We start from the raw sequence: 23,593 nt of genomic DNA on the forward strand, positions 1-23,593 counted from the left end.
GAAATGTGGGAATGAATAAAGATATCAGTAATTTTCATTGTTGAGATTCTCGATTACTTGTATTCTGATGTAACTGATCTGTAAACAGAAACCTGAACCCGTGTGAGAGAAACGCTTTACAGCTACACAGAATATTAACGCTAATAAAGACTTTTCATTTAAACTGGCTGAAATTTTTGGTTAGGAAACTGAAGAGTCGTTCATGTTTTTATCAAAATCAACGAAAGTGTGCTCACTTTTCGAGCTATCGTTTGTCCCATTAGACGTTTCTGAGGTGTTTCTGTGAGACAGCAGTTGAGACAGCCGAGTGAAGATGAAATTATGGCAAGAACAGCAACTTCACACGCATAAACAGCGCATTAAGCAGACACAAGACTGTGTCTTCATGACTTAATGAGTTGCTGTCATTAAAATCTGTGTCTATTAAACTGCAACCAGACGATAAACTGCCAGTTAAACGTCACTGTTTACTCCTAACAGACTCGCTTTAACTTTATCACACATCATATCTTCTTTATAACTGAATGTATTCTGCCCTCACTAGCAGGCTGCACAGGTAGCAGTGAGCTAACCAGCTAACAGACTAATGCTACAATAATAAAAAACGACTTCAAATTTAAGCCTTTAAATAAAGTGTTACTCAAAAACTAAGACCTACAAAGCAAAGAATGTTGCTAACACGCCCGTTACGAGCTAAAAATTTAAACTACAGCTGGGCTAAAAATCCCAAATAGCACAAAGCTAACTATGCTAGTTTGGCGCTAACTCTGCTTTGTGGTTCTCTGTATCTGACGCTCAGTGTAAACATAATTACTCTGATAGTAAGAGGACAGTGAGCCACTGTCGGCCCGCTGGCGGTCCCCTGGCGTTTGGCTCAGTGTTTTCTGGGCGGCCCACCGGTGTTTAAACAGAGTAATAGACAAAAATCCACTTATCACTCATTTTCACTCACAGTCCAATTCGCTGATTTCTCCTTCCTTCATTTCTTTAGTTATACTTAATATATATATATATATATATAATTTATACGTAAATTAGTTTAGTAAATAATTTAAACCCAGCTCAGAGCCTAATCTCCTAATCAGGCCTAATCATTATTTTTTCTCAGCTGTTTGTAATATTTGAGTTTATTTCATAAATAAATGTCTGTGTGCATTTAATATGTATTTAAGGAGATTAAAAACTAGTTAAACCTGTACGCAGAACAGTAATCTCGGTGGTCCAAGGGTGGACCGGCAGTGGCAAACAGTCAACGAGGGGCTGACCTTAACAAGCCAGCAGACCGATGTATGCTTGCTATCTGGGCTATAATCTTGAAACACAGTGGTCATATGAAAAATATGGTGGATACCCCACCAATTAGCACAGTGCTAACTACATGCCTAAACCTCTTATTACCTGGTAAGTAACCTCTTAATATAAACTTTATTATTATTATTATGTGGCAGATGCAAATTGAAAATATGCAAATTGAGGCAAATGGCCTGATGATTTAGACAAGCTCTTGTTCTCTGACAGTTAATCAGGCTGTTTTTGCTATCATATCTGTACAGCATATGTAAATGAGCTCTGTTCTGATTGGCTGTGCCTCAATCAAACAGCACTCAGAGCTGAAACACTGCACAGAACTTCAATACGATTGGGCGGAGTTAAACTGGTGTAGGCTGAATAGTGGATATATGACTGAGTTGGTTTGTGACATCACAGAAACAGTGAATTCAAAATGGCCTGTTTTGTTTCCACGCACAGACACTGCGTTTTGAAACTCACAATGTTTATGCATTACTTCACACTTTATTGTAAAAAAAGGAGACGGACGTTTGATTTTCCGTGATACGGGCCCTTTAATCACACATTTGGCACTTTAACTAATGTTCCTTTGAACAGGTCAGGGTCTTTAACACCTCTGCTGCTAAAGTGAGAGTGGAAAGGCTTCAGACGCAGAGTGTGACTTTCTGAATGCAGAACTGGAAAATCTCCTCTCAGTGTTTTATCTCTGGTGGTGTTAGAGCAGAAGGCTGACTTCACTCTTCCACTGCTCTACTTTTCATGTTTTCTTCGTCTCCTACTCGGTCATATCTCTGCTCTCTGATAGGCGTGAATGAAGTGAGTGGTGATATGCTGTGTTTTAGCTGTGGGGCAGGTTGTGTCTTATATGATTGGCTGACTGATGCTGCTGGTTTTGCCCGGATACAGCCGTGATGGCGTGTGCGAGTGGAGTACGCAGCGAAAGTTCCTAAACTTCAGCTGACTGAGCTAAATTTATCCCTCACACTGAGGCTGGAGAGAGAGAGAGAGAGAGAGAGAGAGAGAGAGGGAGGATGAGAGAGAGAGGTAGAGAGAGAGAGAGAAAGAGGGTGAGAGAGAGAAAGAGGGAGGGAGAGAGAGAAAGAGGGAGGGAGAGAGAGGGAGAGAGAGAGAGAGAGAAAGAGGGAGGGAGAGAGAGAGAGGGAAACTGAAAAAAGGGAAAGAAACAAAGCAGGTTGCACTTCCTTCCTGAACGTATGGAAAACCGTGAGGCGTGGAATCATACGGTACAAACACAGCTGTCTCACTACATAGACCTTCAGGAAAAAATGAAATAGGTGACAGATTCTAGTGTAGAACACGTCTGTTAACATTCTTTTAAAGCAGACGGGTCGAACTCAATATGAGCCATATTAAAAACAAATGTCAACAAATGTGTGGGTGTGTATACATACATACATACATATACATATAATACATACGATATAACAGTACGCTACATTAGATGACTGTTAAACCTCTTTAAATGTCCCCAGCAGGCTGGGCTTTAAACCTGCCTATGTGTTTGACACCTGAAATCTTTGCTGCAAGTTCATTTTCTGAGTGTTTATACTGTTCATAGTATTTTTAGTGTTGATAGTGTTTGTAATACTTATAATGTTGAAAGTGTTTCTAGTGTTTAGTGTTGATAGTGTTTGTAGTATTTAGTGTTGAAAGTGTTTCTAGTGTTTAGTGTTGATAGTGTTTGTAATACTTATAATGTTGAAAGTGTTTCTAGTGTTTAGTGTTGATAGTGTTTGTAGTATTTATAGTGTTGAAAGTGTTTCTAGTGTTTAGTGTTGATAGTGTTTGTAGTATTTATAGTGTTGAAAGTGTTTATAGTGTTTAGTGTTGATAGTGTTTGTAATACTTATAGTGTTGAAAGTGTTTGTAGTGTTGTGTTGACAGTGTTTGTAGTATTTATAGTGTTGAGTGTTTATAGTGTGCAGTGTTGATAGTGTTTGTAATACTTATAGTGTTGAAAGTGTTTATAGTGTTTAGTGTTGATAGTGTTTGTAGTATTTAGTGTTTATAGTGTCTAGTGTTGACAGTGTTTTTAGTACTTATAGTGTTGAAAATGTTTATATTGTTTATAGTATTTTTAGTGTTGATAGAATTTGTAGTGTTGATAGTGTTTATACTATTTATAGTGTTTATACTATTTATAGTGTATATAGTGTTGATAGTATTTATAGTATTTAGTGTTGATAGTATTTATAGTGTTTATACCATTTAGTATTTATAATGTTGATAGAATTTAGTGTTTATACTATTTATAATGTTTATATTATTTATAGTGTTGATAGGATTTATACTATTTGTAGTGTTTATAGTGTTTATATTGTTTATAGTGTTTATGCTACAGGGTGATTCAAAAAGATTCATCTGATTTCTAAGTGATTTATTTTACTTGTAAATCATTACAGAACAATGTAGTAAATTGTAAATAGTTTGTGAGCATAAAGTTTATTATGTAATTTTACAAGGTCTCAGTATGAACCTCCTCCAGCTGTACGGACAACATCAACGCCATAGTCAGATTCATCCCATACTGGATGTCGGGTGTCACTGCACTCACGGCTCTTTCAGTGCGATTTCGGAGGTCATGCCGTGTTGTTAGGAGTGCCACATAAACAGAACCCTTAACGTACCCCTACAAAAAAAAGTCACACGGCGTGAGATCTGGTGATGCTGGTGACCTGTTTCTTGGAACTGTTGGTTCCCATGACAAACGCTTTGAGCTCTGTCGGTGGTTCACTGCCAGACTGACAGTCACAAACTCTACGACCCCCTCTTTCAATTGGATTGTGATTGGTTCCTAGGCGCCTCACAGTTGTAAAAATGAATCTTTTTGAATTACCCTGTATTTATAGTGTTTATAGTGTTGACAATATTTATAGTGTTTATATTGTTTATAGTGTTTATACTATTTGTAGCATTTAGTGTTGATAGTGTTTATACTATTTATAGTATTTATAGTGCACAGACAACTGTTAAAAATCATAGTTTAAAAGCATGTTTATGTAAAGAGATATTAGAGCAGGTGATTCTGTATCATTACCGTCAGTCCATTCATCATGAAATGTTCACACAAAGCGGGAAAAGTGACGGCAGTGAGGTTTCTGTTTACTAGCTCCTTGTTTTCTAGCTTCCTGTTTGGTGTTTAGTTCATCTTTTCCACACTGTGCTGATTGTGATGAACTGAAGGGAACTTGGCCTGCCTGCCTTTCAGTACTGTAAAACAAGCACAATTCACCTGGTGTGACAAATGACATCATCTTCACCACCACACATCACTTTCATCTCGTCCCTCTGGGTCCTTCTGGGTCACGGTGATGACATCACCCCTGACGACTGCATGGTACAGTGAGTTTGGCTGTGTCGACACATGAGCTGACATGCTGTCTTACACAGTCTGCTTTCCCTCATACTCTCCAACAGTGAGCAACTACAGGACTGGAGCCCGGCCACTTTATCAGAAACCCCTCTCCTACAGATCCACCTCACAGCAGTACACTTAGAAGCTGTAGAACATCTGATGACAGTAGTGGAAGCACAAGGTGAGTGTTTCTAATAAAGTGGCCAGTTAGTGGAAGTACAAGGTAGGTGTTTCTAATAAAGTGGCCAGTGAGTGGAAGCACAAGGTGGGTGTTTCTAATAAAGTGGCCAGTGAGTGGAAGCACAAGGTGGGTGTTTCTAATAAAGTGGCCAGTGAGTCTAAGTACAAGGCAGATGTTTCTAATAAAGTGGCCAATCAGTGGAAGCATAAGGCATGTGTTTCTAATAAAGTGTCCAGTTGGTGGAAGCACAAGGCAGGTGTTTCTAATAAAGTGGCCAGTGAGCGGAAGCACAAGGTATGTATTAAAGTGTCCAGATAGTGGAAGCACAAAGCAGGTGTTTCTAATAAAGTGGCCAGTTTTTGGAAGTACAAGGTGGGTGTTTCTGATAAAGTGGCCAGTTAGTGGAAGCACAAAGTGGGTGTTTCTAATAAAGTGGCCAGTGAAAGTGTATATATATATATATATATATATATATATATATATATATATATATATATATATATATATAGTGGCAGTTACGTAACTCTTCATAGCAGCACCTTTAAAGGGATTGTGGGTAAGGAAACCCTCCAGATGTTGCAGAGCAGTCTGACTGTTAATTATATTAGTGTTGATTGTGCTGCTCATTAAACACTGAATGCCGGTCTAATAAGTGGCTTCCTGTACTGCGCTGGTGGCGCCATCTGCTGGGCATAAAGTGACACTGTCACTGTCAAATTGTCTGCATGATGTCGGTGAATTATCACTCTACACAAAGACTGATAGCTGCCTTTGCAGGAACAGCGCCTTCTGGAGGACACAGGGGTTAATTCTGTTCAATTCAATTCAACTATATTGTAAATACACATCTGTGTGCGTACAGCATAACAAAAATTTGGGCTGCTTCTCTGGTGCATAAACATTAAGACATGAGCAGGAGTGCACACGCACTATTTGGATGACACACAGCATGCATACACACTATATGTACAAAAACAATAAACCGACAACAGACTAAATACAGAATAAACTGGAGGCACAGGTGTACTGGTGAATGTACAGCATGTATACGTATATGCAAAATATGCAAAAGAAGTGTGGCAATTTCTAGAGATCACGTTCAGTAAACAATGGTATGAGTGTTAGTCAGTTGATGATGGTGTTGGAGCTGTGCTTGGTGATGTAATCGTGGGTGTACAGGGTCCTATATGGAAAAAATACATGGACACATTTTTATATACTTAAAATACATTTCAAACACACTGCAGTCGATGCTGAAACACTAAAATGTATTTCAGAATACATTAACATATTAACCAAATATATTTTAAAATATATTTATTATATAAATGTATGGGAAACATTACACATAGATAGAAATAAATGTGTGTAAATGTGTTTATCAAATCCATTGAAAATGTATGAAAATATCCAGAATCCTGTCTGATGCTCTTCACTGTCTGATACCTTTAGAGATGAGTTTGTGTTCCAGTATCTTCATTTTAAATCTGATCAAATGATCCTTTAACAGGACAGAAGTGAGTGTTGTGGGTATTGATACTCTGTGAAAATGCAGTTATGATCTGATATCTTGTTTATGTGAAATGCATTGTGTGTGAGAGTCTGACGTACCTGGTTAATGTAAAGTACAGTGTAGATCACAAAAGTTAGTACGTTTAGTTACATCTGGAACCTTCATTACACTCAACTCAACACAGATAATAACACATACAGATAAACACATTTTAAATGTATATTTAACAAAAACATTTTTGGCTATTTTCATACATTGCAAACATATATCTGATGAATACATTTGGAATATAGTTTTTTCCATAAGCAGGGGTGATGATACACAGCCTGTGCTGACAGTAAGAGTGGGAGAAGTGTGGCCGCCCATCCTAACAGAGCTGCTGGTGGGGAAATTGGGAATCCAGCTGCAGACTGTGTGACTGATTCCTCGGGTCTTGAGCTTGGAGATCAGTCTAGAGGGAATAGTAGTGTTAAATGCTGAACTGAAATCAATGAGCAGCATTCTGACAACAGATGGTTCAATGCAGTGTGCAGTGCGAAGGACATTGCAACTGGGCAACAGCCACTGGGGCATGTGATGCTGGGTTTCTTTGGTAAGGGTATGATGGACAAGAGACTTTGCCAGGGATAGGTCAAAGATATCTGTGAAAGTGGCTGCCAGCAGGCTGGCACAGGCTCTCAGAACCCTTGGGATGCCATCGGGTCTGGCGGCTTTGCGTGTGCTCACTCATCTGTAGACAGTGTCTCTTCTGCAGAGGGACCTGAGGCTTCACTGCTCAGTTGAGCTTGGTTCCTCTCAAAGCGGGCACAGTATGAGTTGAGTTCAGTTGGGAGGGAGGCGTCTGTGGCCAATGAGATGTTGACTTTGCCCTTGTAGTCCGGCACTGCCTGGATTCCCAGAAGCCTTATGTAAATGTGCAGCAGCAAAAGCAGGACCAAACCCAGAACCACTATTCTGAATGAAGGGTCACAGCAGTGCAGAGTTTTCATTTAGCTTCATTTAATTTATCAGTCCTAAAAAAGTGACAGTTCAACAATCAAACTTTAACAGTTTTCCCCTCAGCCCAAATACACTGTTCGGCATCTGAAGTTTGCTTCTTTAGTTTTAGCACTGGAGCTATTGGGCCTAACGTTGCTAACAAGTAATGGATGCTTAGACCCCATTTTATTTGTATAAAATCAAATATATCAGAATTGTTGGCATTCTTATAAATGCTTATGAGCAAAATGTAAGTGCTGTATCTTCATACACCCTATTTACAGGGGAATTCCACAAATATCTGCACGTAAACATACACTGAAGTGCGTCCCATAGCTAGCAGTATGTAGATAACAGTGTGTCATACAGTGTCAGAAACCACAAAAGCAAGTTTATTATAGACTAAGAGGGAATTTCACCAATTTTGAAACGCTCTGTTCTAGAGAAACTTACTGAGTCAGAGCTGTTCACAGTGGTGGTGATAGGAACCAGACGTCCACCTCTAAAAGCTCCCTCACAGAAAGTTCCTACATGAAATGGTTATGAATTCACTGCCTGATGACTGAGACACTGTTTTATGATAGTTTAGAGAACTTAAACTCCATTCATGGTGGAGGGATACATGCAGGGCGCTGTGAGGCAAAATAGTCCCCAAAGAAAACTTATTATTTCAGATTTTCCACTATTTTCCATCATCAACATTCCATATAAACTCAGAAGACTCGTGTAGGTTCACTGGTGGTTCTGGATAGTAAATAAAATGTCTATATTTGTGCTGTAGTCATGGTGACCCCTCGTTCCTATCACCACCATCTTGTATGATGGATTCCATTTGGTGTGAGGTTACTGTTCTCGTTCTCTAAGTTTTGTTAGATAGGAATCTTCCTGTGTGATGGATGTATGTTAGGAAAAATCTAGTGGGTATATGAAAATCATTTTTTTGGCCTCTAAGCAAGAGATGTTCCTGATAAAACCGCATGTTCACCTGTGGGGAGAACACACAATTATTAGGCTGTCATGTTCGTGGAGCATCAGTGTTGATTTGCAAACAAAACAAAATGCATGCATCACCGCAGGTCTTAAACAGACTAAAAATAACTGTGTAGCACCTCAAACAAAGCACTACTGCACAAGTGACTGATTTGTGAAAATAGCATGTCTGAATTTAATACAAATCTGTGAGCCCAAAAAAAAATTAGAAACTCAGTTTAGGTACGCTCACTGTGCAACGTCAGAGAACACCTATCATTTATTTAATTTACAGTCAAACAGCCATTAAGCACATTATTGATTATTATTGATAACCGTGAGATTATTAGATATACAATAATCCTCTTGTATAGGAAGGAAAAAATAAAAAAGAAACACAGGAGTTTTCAAAACATTTGGTTCAAAAACTGATTAGAAGCTCCAGAGAAAATGAGGCTCCTAACAACCACCTGGAAGACCTGGTAGCCCCCAAAACTGCCCCCATCAGATAAACAGCACTTAAAGCTTTCATCTCTGAGAGAGAGGAGAAAATCAAGCTGATCAGATCTGAAAACATCCACAGGCGTTTCTGTCCATCCTTCCACTGTGAGAAGACGACTCAGCGCTGTAGGTCTGAAAGGATGTGTAGCTGTCAAGAAGAACCTCACTGAGAAAAGGAGACGGACACATCAAACAAAGAAGCTGAACGATGGACTGACCACCCCAGAGTCCAGACGTCAACACCACTGAATGTGTTTGATTACTTCAGAAAATGATCAACCAGCTTCTAAGACTGAACTTTGGAGGTGTGTCTGCAGATTCTTTGAGGAGCTGAAAGTGAGTCTCCTGAACAGAGTGGAAGCTGGAATAAAGGGAGAGAGTGGACACACTAAACATTCAAACAGCTGAGAGTAGATTTAGATGCTTCTGTGTAATTTTCAAATATGTTTTCCTGTTTTTTCCTGATGCTGAAAAATGAATAACTTGTACCTAATGACCTCTCTGACTCTGGGAAAGGACAGTCCACTTTAATACAGGTGCTTCACGTGGCTTATTACTTAAAACAGACTAGAGTTGGTGAAAATCATAGAGGATGAAATCCAGGTGTTCCTGAAACCACTGTTCATTTTAAAGGTGCATAATGTTTGTTTGGGGTTATTATGTCATCTTGGACAAAAGTGTCCTGTGAATGAAGTCTTAGGCTGTAGTTTTGTGCCGGGCGTCTTGTCCTAAGTGCTGGTGTGGTCAGCCTTTGCGTTTTGACCACTGTTCCTCTCTGTTTCCTTCCATTAATAATGAAATTATTTCACACTCACAGTTCTGACACTGACTGTTCGGCTTGTATCTCTGTGCTCTCACTGCTAACTGGCATTACAATCAATAAAGCCACGTAATAAAGCCAGCAGGTCTTCAGGAAAGGTAAACGTTCATATGCGATGAATCCTCTGAGCCAATGAAACAACAGCTCCTCTGTAACATTTGCATCTGAGACATCATAGACAAATGATGCCTGAGAGAATGAGCTTGTTGGCTATGGATGAAATGCCACGTCATGCAAATTATGTACTAAGTCACCTCAAACATTGTAAATGATCACAGACAGCATCTGTTACAGCAGATACAGTCCAAATCTACTCGCATCACTGAGCAGACCAACTTCATCTGACCAGGTAAGACACACGTTTAAGTATTTTTCAGCTCAGTTAACAGGAGTAACTCAAAAAACGAGCAAAAGTTGAGTCTGTTTGGTCTTTTTTGTGCAACTTAAATCTAACAAACACACAGCGTTTCTCCAAAAATACCCAGATATTCCTTTTAATAAGTGAATTCAGCTACTTTGAGGTCACCCATGTATAATCTCTATAGAAAAGCATTGACTAATATTACGGGACGCTCTGGAGCAGCGAGCCTAAGGTCACCGTGCCTAACGCCAAACTTTGGTTAATGGGTGTAAAGCCCCCCCAGCATTGGGCTGTGGAGCAGTGGAACTGTGTTCTCTGGAGTGATGGAGCTCCATCCAATACCTTTGGGATGAGTTGCAGTGACCCAGAACTGACCATCCAACATCAGTACCTGACCTCACTAATACTCAATCAAATCCTCACAGCAATGTTCCAACATCTAGAAGCCTTTCCAGAAGAGTAGAGGTTGTTACTGCAGCACAAACTCACTATTAACACCTTCATTTCAGAGGAAACGCTGAGTCTACAGACCTTTAGACGTATAGTGTATTTAAAGGTATCATTTTCTATAAATACAACATAAAGCTCTTTGTTTAAGTGGCTCCTGTGCTGTTTTGGGGTTGTAGGAGAAATAACAGACTTAAGTACAGTTCATAGTCTAACACCTTCATTTACTGAAAAATAAATAAACGGCATAAATATTTATTTAGTTATTTATTTATTCTTCATTTGTCAACACTTTTTCGGAAATTGTATGATGAAAATCTATACACTTCTACATTTCTTCTATTGATACTATGAGTCTCTATGCTCTCTTCAGTAAAGGACTGTCGGAATATAATTTACATAATTGCAGCAGCCATCAATTGTAAGCTGTAAGCGAACGTCCCTATGCAAATGATTATTTTAATCTCTTAATAATTTGGCTTTAGTGAAACATTTAATTTCCCTCATATGTTCAGTGTGAGATCATTCGGACAAAAACCAAAGTCATTTTACCCACAAATGATTCTGCTCATCTTTACTATCACTGCATTCACACTGCTCCGCCACAACAACGCACGCCAGTTCTGTCAGATGTGGCTGTGATGGGTCTAGCACGTCCAGTTTGGGGGATGCAGTGCACCGAAGTCCCCGTTCACTTGGCATTAACAGTTGTCCTGGGTGATCTGATCATAAGTGGACAGGTGTGCAGGTGTGAACGGGGTTCAGTGCGTCTTGGAGACATGCTGTGATCCGGTCACTCTAATCTTCTTTAGGGTTGGTCAGGGACGCATTTCGCCACAAAACATTTACAGCGTGAACGCTAAAGCGTACTGGCGCATCTTTGAATGAGCTCCATCATCTCTTCTACCATTTGTGTACAAGTCGCATTAGCGGTTCATGTGGTCTAAAAGTTCGTAGCAGCCCAGGGGTGTCATAGTCAACCACTGAAGGGGACATATTAAAAAATCTGAACAACTCTGTGGGCCAGAGAACGACTATGTTTTATTACTGTAGTGCAGTGCAATGTGAAACGAGCTAATATTAATAGAAAATTAAAATATTTTTTTACCGACGTAGTAAACGTAGTATAAAATCTGATCACTGGAGCCGTTTACACCTGGGACCTCCACGTGTCTCAGTAACGGCTCCAGTGATCAGATTTTATACTACGTTGCCTGTTTCGCTGTCTACTTCCCCATTTAGTCAAATCCAATTCCACCCACTAGTTAGGACTCCCCCAATCATGATACCCCCATTGCTAAGAGGGCAAAGGAAAACACAAGCGTCCTCCAAGTTGCGTGAAACCAACCACTGCACCTTTTCGAACTGCCACTAATTTACACCTGGTTTTAAAAAGTAGAGAATAATAAATAAATGCTAAATAAATGCTAATCCAACTTTAGTAAATCAAACAGAATATATAATCATGTAATATGTAATTGTGTTCCTACCATGTTTTATGCGGCCCTGCCTTAAATGCATATGCTGACACCATTAGTCCATACAAATCTCTCAAGATGCTTTAGAGGCCTCATTGATAGAATCTCTTCTTCAGCTCAATTCACAGGTTTACACTGGGGTTTAGGTCAGACCCACCACCATACTTCACCATGGGGAATGGCTTCTTTTCTGCATAACCGCCCTCTAGCGTTCACTGCCAAAAAGCTCTGACCATAGAATCAGATTCTAAAAGCCTTTTTGGCTATTCTTAACATAAATTTACACAGTTGCTGTGTAATTGTATTTTTGGGAGACTTGGTGACCCCAAGTTGCACCTCCTGTAATTATCTAACAATTATCTAAAAGTACTTCTGGGGTTGAGAGGGAGAAGACACTTGTATCCTCTTCCACGAAGCAGGAAGTGGACAAGGATATTTTCAGCCCTGCATGAATGCTGATGTTATGCAATGCTATTTTTATCGCCACTGCCTGATTTATGGAGGTTAACAATCTAGTCATTTGTGTATCCTATGATCTTTCGCATGGTAATAGATAATTAACCACCACTGTAAAGAAACCTGAGCTGGTAAGTTTCTCTACAATGAACCATTTCACATCAAACCACCGAACAAAACAGGAGAGTTTGGGAAAAACTACATCAGAGTTCAGACGACGAGACAATTCTGACGCTCAAAGGCGACATAAGAGGCTACGCTAACCTGGTATCTAACGTTAGCACATGTTTGGGGTGATAGTGACGATTCTCTCCAACCAATCAGCAGTTTGCAGTTTTTCCACATTACAATTTGTTATCAGCTCAGCTTGTTCGGAGCCTCAATGGAGGTGATATCAATAAAGAACCAGGTACCAGATTCGCAGAATGGAAAACCAAAAAAGGCGAGTCCAGTCAAGTCGAGTCGAGTCGAGCCGGTACCATGCAGTGGAAAACCATCTTTAATGACTGTTTACATCTCAACGACTGCACTATACAGAATTACCCTTTAAATAGGGTGTATGAAGATACAGCACTTACATTTTGCTCATAAGCATTTCTAGGAATGCCAATAATCCTGACATATTTAATTTTATACAAATAAAAAAATAATAAGTTCTCTTAAGTTCAACAAACAGGGAGAAAACACTGTATTTTGCCAAAATGAATGTATTTTGCAAATAAGCTGCTCAGCATCAAAGGGATTTTCTCCTTCAAAGCAAACATCTGATTGATATCCCTTTTTATACAGACATATGAGACACCCGTTTATGGGAGTTAGTAATAAATACCACCAACACATAAACAGGGTTTCTTCTTTACTCCTGTTTATTTTTTAAACAGAGGTCCTCTTGACCGTATCTAATATCTTGTGTTTTGCTAAGCAAAGCCACAGACGCTTCACAGCCGTCCAGGCAAATACAATGCAAATGTCCATGACTGTGTAAAACAGCTACACATGCTTCAATTACGCAATGCAAAACACACATAAATGAGCATTGTTTCAATATTTCTATTCAAAAAGAAACAACATTTAAAAAAGACTCATTCAAGAATAACAATAAAAATAATTATTAGAATTAAATCAAGCTTATTTTTGAAAAAGATACTCAGCTCCTTTCAGTATCAATTTGCTTACAATTGTCCGTTCATTGATTTTGCAAATTGTTGCTGTCCAAAGAAAAACAAGTATCTCAAAAACAGTAAGTTTACAGTAGAGGGCAAAAACGGTCTTTACTTTTAATGTAAGTCAAAGTAAAGAGGTTTAATTCCAAGCAATTTGGAACGTTTCTATTGGTCCGTTTATTTCAAAATTTTCACCCAATGTAAAGGGCAGCTGGTGCTCAAAGGATGTAGAAAAATGAAAATCAAAAAAATGGAGAACTTTTTTTTTGGACAGCGGCGAAATATGTTCTGTTGCCACTTTTATGACGGGTGTGTCTAAGAAAAAAGCGTTCATCTTCCAAATTACACTCAAGGACAGGAACAGATCATCTCCAGTCGTATGCAAAAGTTTAAACACCATCTGGTCAAATTTCACGTTTTGTTGGTTTTCTAAGTGAAACTGAGTTTAAGCTGAGTTAATTCACTACAGAGACACACTTAAATATGACACTTTTCAAATTTTAGTGCACCATTTCTATTGATTTGCTGGGTTTAAGATGTTGGAAGAAAATAAAACACACAATATGAAATGTGCCATAACTTTTGCACAGGTCATATTTAATGTTTTATTTTTTCCAATATCTTCAGCAAACAGTAATTGCATAGTAAAATATCCAGTTCTCTGTAGAGGATGTGTCACTTATTTACGCTTAGAAAATCAACAACAACATGGAATTTGAACAGGGGTGCCCGCACTTCTGCATACATACTGTATACAGAGGAAATTTATGTAGCTCCATTAATGTATGTAATGTATTATTCATATCTCTCTATTAGAGACATGTAATAGAGAGTAATGCAAAAAATGCAATTCTTATAAAAATCAGTAACAGGATTCGAATGAGTCACAGGAAAAAGTAAACACACGTGTATTTTACCGGAAACTTTTGAAACTGTAATGTTTACATGCTACTTCAAACTCCTTTGCTTAGAAAATGTGAGTGAAAGTCCGCCTTGTGTGATTCGAGCCCTTTAAATAAAATCTCTGCTGATTACGCTGTTCCTTCCTCAGCTGAAGATGAAGTGGACGGCTGGTGTGAAGTTCGGACCGGGCGGCTCAGTGGTGGTTCTGGCTGTGATCTTAGGAATGTCTACACTGGGTGAGCTATACGGGAGTATATGGGCGTTTTCACACTTGGGCCGTTTCAGTGTCTGAAGTGGACTCAGACCGCTGAGTCATGGTTTCTTTTGCATATGTGAACACGCCAAACGAACTCAGACCCCCCTAAACGGCCCCAAAAACGAACCGAACTGAGACCACCTCTCGAGGTTTGTAGTTCGTTTTGTGGTTTGATTAATTTGTGCATTGTGAAAACAAAACGGCCCCAGTCCGCTTCAGCTGTGCTTTATGGTGAAGAGCTCGAGGCTGACCGTACACACAGCCAGTCTTCAGCACTTCAGCAGGTAAACAGACCAAGGGTCATTTATACGGTTCTAAAGTCTGTCCGTGGTCTGAGACAGACAGCAGCGCTGACTTACTAAAGCGATCAGATGCGAGAGCTCGCGTGATTTAACCGTGTTAAAGGCTCGAGCTGGGCACGCAGCGCAGTTTTCAGCTGCTTTCACTCTGAACGCTGAATGAATGAAAAGCTTCAGTGAGGAGCACAGCCGAACACGGAGCCCACCGCGCCGGAGCCCACCGCGGCAGACCCGCAGGGCCGTGTTTCCAATTTTGCGCGATGGACTTCGGCCAACTGTTTCAGCGCGGCCAACAGGAGAGCAGCAGGCGGGTCTGGTGGCTCTTCTCGTCACCTGATAGGTCGGATTTATCAGAGAGCACTGCCCATTTTGCGAACATTGCGCGCACAGACAGTGCTGTGAAAGGGGTCGGAGTTCTAACAGAGTTGTGGTCTGAACAAGAAGTGGTCTGAGATCCCAAAGGACCAGAAAGAAGACTGAGTCCTCTTTATAGTTCACTTACATTGTGAACGCAAAACGAACTGATGTCATTTGCAGTTGGTTCCCTTCCAGGTTCAATTTAACAGAACTCGGTTCGGTTCTTTTAAAATGAACTATGTGTGAAAACACTGTAAAAGAACCGAACCGAGTTCTTATATGTTCTTTAACATGATCCAGAAATGGACCCCTTGTTTTAGCATATTTATCAGTGGATCCTCTGAATGAGTATTTACTTTTTCCATTTTTTAAAAATGTAATACCCAGGCATGTTACTGACCTGTTGCCAATTAACCACCAGGTGTTTTTTTTAGCATTACACAACTTTACCAGCCTTTTGCTGCCCCTGTCCCAACTTTTTTGGAATGTGTTGTTGACATCAAATTCAAAACGGGCATATATTTTTCAATAAATTGTAGTAACCCAGCATCACCTTGTTCACCATCTTACCTTTTCGAGTATAAAAAATGCTTCATTTGTAGAGATTTATGTATGATCTGACTTAAATGTTTCCCACATGATGATTAAGTGACCCTTATTAGTCCCACAACGGGGAAATTTCACCTCCGCATTTAACCCATCCATGCAGTGAAACACCACATACACACTAGTGAACACACACACACTAGGGGGCAGTGAGCACACTTGTCCGGAGCGGTGGGCAGCCCTGTCCACAGCACCCGGGGAGCAGTTGGGCGTTAAGTGTCTTGCTCAAGGTTACTTCAGTCACATACTGTAGGCTCAGGGGATCAAACCGGCAACCTTCCGGTCACAGGGCTGGTTCCCTAACCTCCAGCCCACAACTGCCCCAACACTATCTACATGACACTAACTACAGCAGGGGTGTCCAATCTTATCCGCAAAGGGCCGGTGTGGCCGCAGGTTTTCACTCCAAACAAGCTGGAGCTCACCTGACTCCACTTGTTTAATCGGTCGGTCAAACATTTCATCAGGTGACCTCCTGCTGTGTTGGAGTGAAAACCTGCAGCCACATTGGCCCTCTACAGATAAGACTGGACACCCCTGCTCGTCAGTTAGAGAAAATACATGAAAGATTATTTAGATAACAGTGTCAACAGAAACGTTCATCTAAACTGTGTTTTCTCTTTGTAGATCTTTCTACACTCCTGGACTCAACAAAATGCCACAGAATTGTCTTGATTGATGGTAACTATACTAAACTAATACAGATGCCAAACACAACCAGGTCTTGTCTGAATTACTCTGGTAAGTCGTGCTAGAGCTTAATTCATTTAAATGTAACTTACAGCAATGTAGTGACCAGTACGAGTGAAATGACACTTCTGGTTTCTGTCTTTCAGCAAATTTACCACCACTCAGTAATGTAACCTGCGTTTTATCGTTTAACACATCTGAAAACAACAGTAAGTTTGGCCTAAACCCATTGGAGAACATGGGGAACTTCACCTTTTCTCTCTTTTTCACATCTTTTCTGTTACCCCCAAGACTTGTAATAACTTGGTTTACAGTCCCTTCGGTTCCACTTCTTTACCACGCTAGTGGGGTACACACTGGAATGTACCAGATAATAGTTTGGAGACAGTTTAACTAAATTACTCAGACATGCCAAACCGGTTCTAGATATTAACCACGTCAGTGTGTGGTACGAACTCCACGGTTCTGTGTTATTTTGAGTAAAATGATGTTGAAAGTGCCAAGACAGTCTGACTAAATTACACTGAAATGACCACTCACCCAGAAGAGTTTTCATTTAGTTGGTTGTAAGATCACAATAAAGATTATGGAGTTTAGTTTTAGTTTAGTCATTCTGTTCTGTAGCTTTAATTAAGCCTTTTCATTATGGGGACTTTAGGAGAGCCCAGGCTGACAGCGAGAGCTAGCCTAGCCTCGTAACTGTGTTGTTCCCTTTTCTGAGCGCTTTTCTGAGTTTAATAAAATACAGCTTTTAATTTATTTTTAAAATATATTCTTAACAATGTATTTTGGTGGAATTACACAGGTCGAGCAGTTTAAAGTGTGAGCGAGTCTTGTGCAATCCCTAAAACTACGACTGCAGTTCATAAGAAAGTTACGCAAAGCCATCTTACAAAACATGTTTCCTCTGATTCCTCCTGGTTCACTCCTTCTAAAAGTTTAAGTTTATTGTTTATTGGCTTCTCTTAAAGGGGATGTTACTCTTGAGTCATTTTCCCCTGTCTGATAAGGTCGGCTCACTGTAGCCATAGCTAAGCGCTCAGCTCACTATATCATAAATAATCCAAATGAAACAAAGGGGCTACGGACTCATAGGCTTTAGGTTTTATATTGGTGGTAATGTGTGAAGTAATTCCTATTATGAATATGCATGTGTGTCCAGTTTTGAGGCCTTAAAAACACAGTATCACAACTAAATTTTACGTGTTAAGGTGCAAAATTTTATTAATGTGTTAACGTGCATGTTTAGACATGTTTTGAGCCCAAAGGCCTCCCATAATGCTTAGACGGTTGCGCCACTCAAGAGCCGGAGCAAAGCTTTTTAATGAGCTGAGTCGAAGGTACAAGCACAATCAAATTTATTTAAAAAACTTACACCTGAAACTCAAATAAATACCACACTGATCACATTTCTAAATCCATGATCCTCACTTAAGCATATTTACCTGCTGCTTCTTTACTGCGTCAGTGCAAATGGCAGAGAAAACGAGTAAGGTATTACTGCATGCTGGAAGACCTTCAAATGGGTGGGGTGTGACTTCAAATGGGCGGGCTATAGTTTAAATAGGCGGGCTATAGCTCCAACTGGGCGGTGCGAAACTCAGAGTGGTCCGCTATTGGTTGCTAAAAGTTGGGGGTCAGAGCTGCTGCTTTTTGGGCCAATGAACATCAGTGATGCTGATACTTACTTCTATTCTCATGTGTTCATCAGAAACAAACAAGCGTTTTCATATTATTTCGTTAAATGAATCATTTAGCCTCAGTCATTAAAGAGCTCATGAGATCAAAACATTTTGTGCTCATGGTGCCTCCCGACCACTCACCCAGAAGAGTTTTCATTTAGTTGGTTGTAAGATCACAATAAAGATTATAGAGTTTAGTTTTAGTTTAGTCATTCTGTTCTGTAGCTTTAATTAAGCCTTTTCATTATGGGGACTTTAGGAGAGCCCAGGCTGACAGCGAGAGCTAGCCTAGCCTCGTAACTGTGTTGTTCCCTTTTCTGAGCGCTTTTCTGAGTTTAATAAAGCCGCGTCTCTGAGCTTCTCCTGTGGGCACCACGCTACGATATTAAGAGGTCAATACTTCCGCCAGTTGACTTCCGCTCTATTTCCCCGTTAACTCATTACAGTCTGATGTTGCTCCTTTAACAGTAAACCGCCCTGACTGACCTCAGGGCGAATGAACCAACAAAGTAAAGTACCAAAGTACTTTGGCTTGCTCTGTGGTTTCCACAGTGATCAGGCAGTGCCTGTAAAAACTCCACCCACATCACTGCACTGGAAGTGAAATAACAGAAATTCCTCCCTCTGGAAAACTAGTCCCACCTCAGAACCACTCACTGACTCACACATAAGTGAGTTCAGAGATGGTGGCTTTTCTGCTCTTTTATAAGTTCAGGGAAAAATTATCCTCGCAAATCAACATAAACACTGTCCTTTGGCAAGGTCTTCAGGACAGCATAGAGGAGGAGGTCATGTTGTGGACAAATCTTCTGGTTAATCCTTTATAGCAGAGGTTTTTTTAGATTATTCCCCTGTAGTTTGTCTGAGGGAAGCTTGGAATGTCCCACTATAATAAAATGTTATTGTTTTTGTTCTTCTTCTTCTTATTATTATTATTATACCCTGTAATCATGAGGTAGCTGAACATGAACTAACCTATTTGTCATTATCTCCCTGATAGACAATACATATGTACAAACTGGTGTGTGGTTATTAAAAACAAACAACATATATGAACTCAAAATAACCAGAGGGAAGACCAGACCCAGAGTACCGATTTGCTTTGTCAGTGGTAAATGTAACAGCAGCTGGCCACAGTGGATTGAAGGTAGGTTAAGAATATTTTCATAATTATAAAGTTTGAAATACACAGTTTAAAGTGTTCACATAAAGCTGCAGTGCACTAAAGACGTACTGGCCTCAATCAGTTATAATAAACCCACAATGCTGCATATTCTCTGCTCTGCTTATCAAACGAGACACTGCACAATCATGTGTTCAGTAATGAAAAACAGCGTAACTGTGCATTAAACCGTTCCAAAAATACTCTTAAAAAATGACTCTGTTCTTCTGTTTCTGTTGGTCAGTACGCTCTAATTTGGCGCCTTCTCTCACAGAATCCTAACAAATATAATTTCTCCTTACTGTTGTCCTCACCAAGTTGTTGAAGAAATTACTCTTTTTTCTTGGTGAAGACAACATGAAGAAAATATAATAAACACTATCATAACAGTAGATTTTTAAGAGGGTGTTCTCTTTTTTTCACCTCCCACCAATCAAGACTGGACAAGACATCCAGTTTCTCCAAATGAAGGTACGGAAATTTCAGCCAATGTTCATGATTATCAACACTAAAATATGTTGAATATTGACATTAAATCTTAATTGTTCTCAGGACTAAAAACATGTTGGTTTGTTGTCATGTGGCCAAATATCAAGCACATATAACTAACTGTGTTTGCAGAATGTACGATTATCTGCCTGAATCCAAATTCAACTTGTGATAATGCCAAGTACAAACCATGCAACGGTAAGAATGTTCATCTATTTACATTTTTTGGCCTGTTTGGCAGAATTAACGGGCAGTTTGATCACATGTCCTGAACACTGCTGTCTATACATTTGGGTCCAAAAGTCTCAGACCGTGTTGAAACTTTTGATTTAATGCAAGAAATAAACAACAAAGTTTTAGAATTTTATCAAACTTACTTAAATTGCAATGAGGAAAGAATAAAGATTGAAGATTCTGTACGATTTCTAGGCCACTTCTTAAAGCAAAATGAAGCTAATTTGGGCCACTGACCATTACGGTCTCTGTACTGAAAGGTCAGAGTGTTTTTAGTCTGATCTCTTCCAGTGAAACTGGATCAGATGACTCTCAGGTGAATCTGATCTGCTGATCAGAGGCTTTTACACAAACCTGTAGAGGTCATTCCAGCTCGAGTGCACGCTGCCATTAGAAACTCTGAAATTCATGTTCAAATTTCAGAGATTCTACTTTTGACTCAAAGTGTTACGCAGATCATTTAATTTGCAAGGAAACTTTTTGGATTAAATAAGAAAGGAATCCAAAATAGGAGCATTTTCACTAGCAGTCTCAGACTTTTGGACCCCAGAACACACATACATGTATCTCCAAAATGGCAGCTTTACAGGTCAAAGTGTTAATGGAAGTTAATGAAAAGAGATTTTATTCTGAGCAATTTTGATAAAATGACCATTTTATCAGCTCCACTGACCAAATAGTTTCACTCTGTAGTTCTACAGTTACAGACTGTAGTCCATCTGTTTCTCTGATACTTTGTTACCCTGTTCTTCAGTGGTCAGGACACCCACAGAGCAGGTACTATTTGCGTGGTGGATCATTTTCAGCACTGCAGTCACACTGACGTGGTGGTGGCATCTTAGTGTGTGTTGCGCTGGTACGAGTAGATCAGACACAGCAATGGCGCCATCAAGGAGACATTAAAAAAAAAGACATTAGATTGTGAAAATGTATGTATTGTGACAAAAGCAGCAGGGGGTATTCCACAAAGCAGGGTTTCTGAGTTAGCTAGATAACTTGAACCCAAAGATGAGGACTGTCCAATGAGAATGTCCCTCAGCTCTTTTGCTACTGGACAGGCTTGACTTTAAGCTTAAGTTATCTAGCTAAACTGAGAAGTCCTGCTTTGTGGAATTCCCCCTGGGTCAGCAGCCAGATCAACAAAACACAATAGATGGGCAAAGACGATAACAAACCGGATAAACAAGCGAGGGTCGTAACCAAAAAGCAAACACACAGGTAGACTAAGACAAAAAGGACAAATCCGAGTAACGAATCAGTGACGAGAAAACAAAGCAAAGTCATAAACGGGACAGCGATCAAACAAAGAACAGCTCGGTCTGCACCAACAGGTCAGAGGCCACACCTCGCAAAGACAGACAGGCTTATATACATGGAAACACGGGTGATGGTGATCAATATTCAGGTGACTGAGATCTGCTGGTTGGCTTGTGATTGGTTGGTGGAGTCATGCGACAAACTGAGGGATTCTGGGAAGTGGAGTCCATAACAGAATGAGAGTCTGAATGAGAACCGGGAAGCGTGAGACTAAAAGATCAGGTGCATCCAGTAGTTAATTACTATTTTAATAGTAAAACATATGTTAGTAAAATCACAACAAAATTGTTCTATTACCCGCAAAGTACATCACTCATAGTTTGGGCCCCTTGGTTCCAGCGGAAGGTGATGTTAATGTAAAAGCACACAAAGACATTTTACGCAGCTTTGTGGAAGCAGTTTGGGGAAGAGCCTTTCCTGGTTTGACGAGTTTGGTGTGGAGGAACTCGTGGCCTCACAGAGCCCTGACCTCAACCCTACTGACCACCTTTGGGATGAACTGGAACGTTAATTGTGAGCCAGGCCCTCTCACTCAAAATCAGTGCCTGACCACACAAATGCTCTTTTGACTGAATGGGCACAAATTCCCACAGACTCTCTCCAACATCTGTGCAAAGCTTCCCAGAAGAGTGGAGGCTGTTACAGCTGCAAAGGGGGGCAACACCATATTAATGCTTATGGTTTTGGAATGGGATGTCCAACAAGGACATCTAGGTGTGATGGTCAGGTGTCCACATACCTTACCGTAAATGTGTAATTATATAGGAGGAATGGTGGGGAGCAAATTATTTTGAAAACAAAGTTGAAACCATACTGACAGATTCAGTCTTGTAGCTCACGGTTTCCATTAGCTGGTGAAAATCTCACGGCTACAAATAGGTTCCCCACAGCGATTGTTACAAACAGACTGATTTCACTTCTATCAAAAAGAAAGAATGTTTTTGCCCTCTCCTGTCAAGCTGCCCTTTTGCAGATACTTGTTTCGTGTCAAAATTCCCTATGTTATACTCGGTAGCAACACAAGGCACTTTATTTGTGTTCATTTTATTTGCAGATACCACCTCTAATGAAGATATAATTGAGTTCATAAATCAATCATCATACTGTTCAAAATGTGGGAGTCCTGTACAAAAACCAGAAGTACAGATTACACTACCCAAAGTGGAATTCTCTGGTGGAAGCGCAGATAAAACAGATAAGGCGTAAGAAAATGTCAAATATAAGTAATACAAACTTCAGTATTTTGGGACAATCTTATCAGTTATCACAACAATAGTTTTCTTTCTCTCCCACACCTTCTTTGTGCTCTTCTCTCCATCATAAAGTGAAGTGATGAAGAACTTAACCTCCAGTGTTCTGGAACTGATGGGAAACAAGACGACAGCGTCCGTGACCGTGGGAGACGTGCAGGGTGTTTTTGTGAAACCTGAAGATCCGAAGAAGCCGGAACCTGCCTCATTCATCTACTCTGAAGTAACAAACCTCAGCGTAAGTAAACAGTGGCTTTCAGAAACATGACGAGGAAGAACATTCATTTTTCCCGAGTCTGCCGTTAGCTGCCTGCTGTTTATCATGCAGGTGTCTGTGGTTCAGGATATCACACACACTTTGGAATATGTGCAAGATTTTTTAGTACATTAGCAGATTAATGAAACTGTAAAAATGAATAAATTGCTTTGATGTTATCTGCTTTCTCTGCTTCACTTGATCCTAAAATAAACAAACAGACTATCGTAAGTGGGATGGCGACAACGATTTTGCTTCGATCTCACATTGAAAATACAACCTGTTTCCAAAAAGGTTCGGACGCTGTGCAAAATGTAAATAAAACAAAATGTAATGATGTGCAAATCATTTAAACACTATATTTAATTGAAAACAGTACAAAAACAACATATCAATTGTTGAAAGTGAGAAATTTGATTGTCTTTTGAAAAATATTTGCCCATTTTGAATTTGATGCCAACGACACATTTCAAAAAAGTTGGGACAGGGGCAACAAAAGACGCTAAAAAAAACACCTGGGGGAACAGCTCACAGCTAATTAAGTTAACAGGCAACAGCT

General features: G+C 39.9%; 1 protein-coding gene across 1 annotated transcript in view; it reads left to right on the plus strand.

Annotated features, from left to right (window-relative positions):
- The first annotated feature begins 9,872 nt into the window (after positions 1-9,872).
- The window catches only part of LOC118816003 (adhesion G-protein coupled receptor G2-like), a 31,151-nt gene continuing 17,430 nt past the window's right edge, over positions 9,873-23,593 (plus strand). Inside the window, exons 1-9 of the mRNA XM_036582479.1 lie at positions 9,873-9,977; positions 14,585-14,672; positions 16,582-16,695; positions 16,791-16,853; positions 19,327-19,473; positions 19,927-19,959; positions 20,110-20,175; positions 22,583-22,730; positions 22,854-23,016. Coding sequence (XP_036438372.1) covers positions 9,897-9,977; positions 14,585-14,672; positions 16,582-16,695; positions 16,791-16,853; positions 19,327-19,473; positions 19,927-19,959; positions 20,110-20,175; positions 22,583-22,730; positions 22,854-23,016 — 903 coding nt within the window. The 5' untranslated portion in view covers positions 9,873-9,896. The remainder of the gene's footprint in view (positions 9,978-14,584; positions 14,673-16,581; positions 16,696-16,790; positions 16,854-19,326; positions 19,474-19,926; positions 19,960-20,109; positions 20,176-22,582; positions 22,731-22,853; positions 23,017-23,593) is intronic.

Source organism: Colossoma macropomum, unplaced genomic scaffold (assembly GCF_904425465.1).
Source record: "Colossoma macropomum unplaced genomic scaffold, Colossoma_macropomum, whole genome shotgun sequence".
Lineage (NCBI taxonomy): Eukaryota > Metazoa > Chordata > Actinopteri > Characiformes > Serrasalmidae > Colossoma > Colossoma macropomum.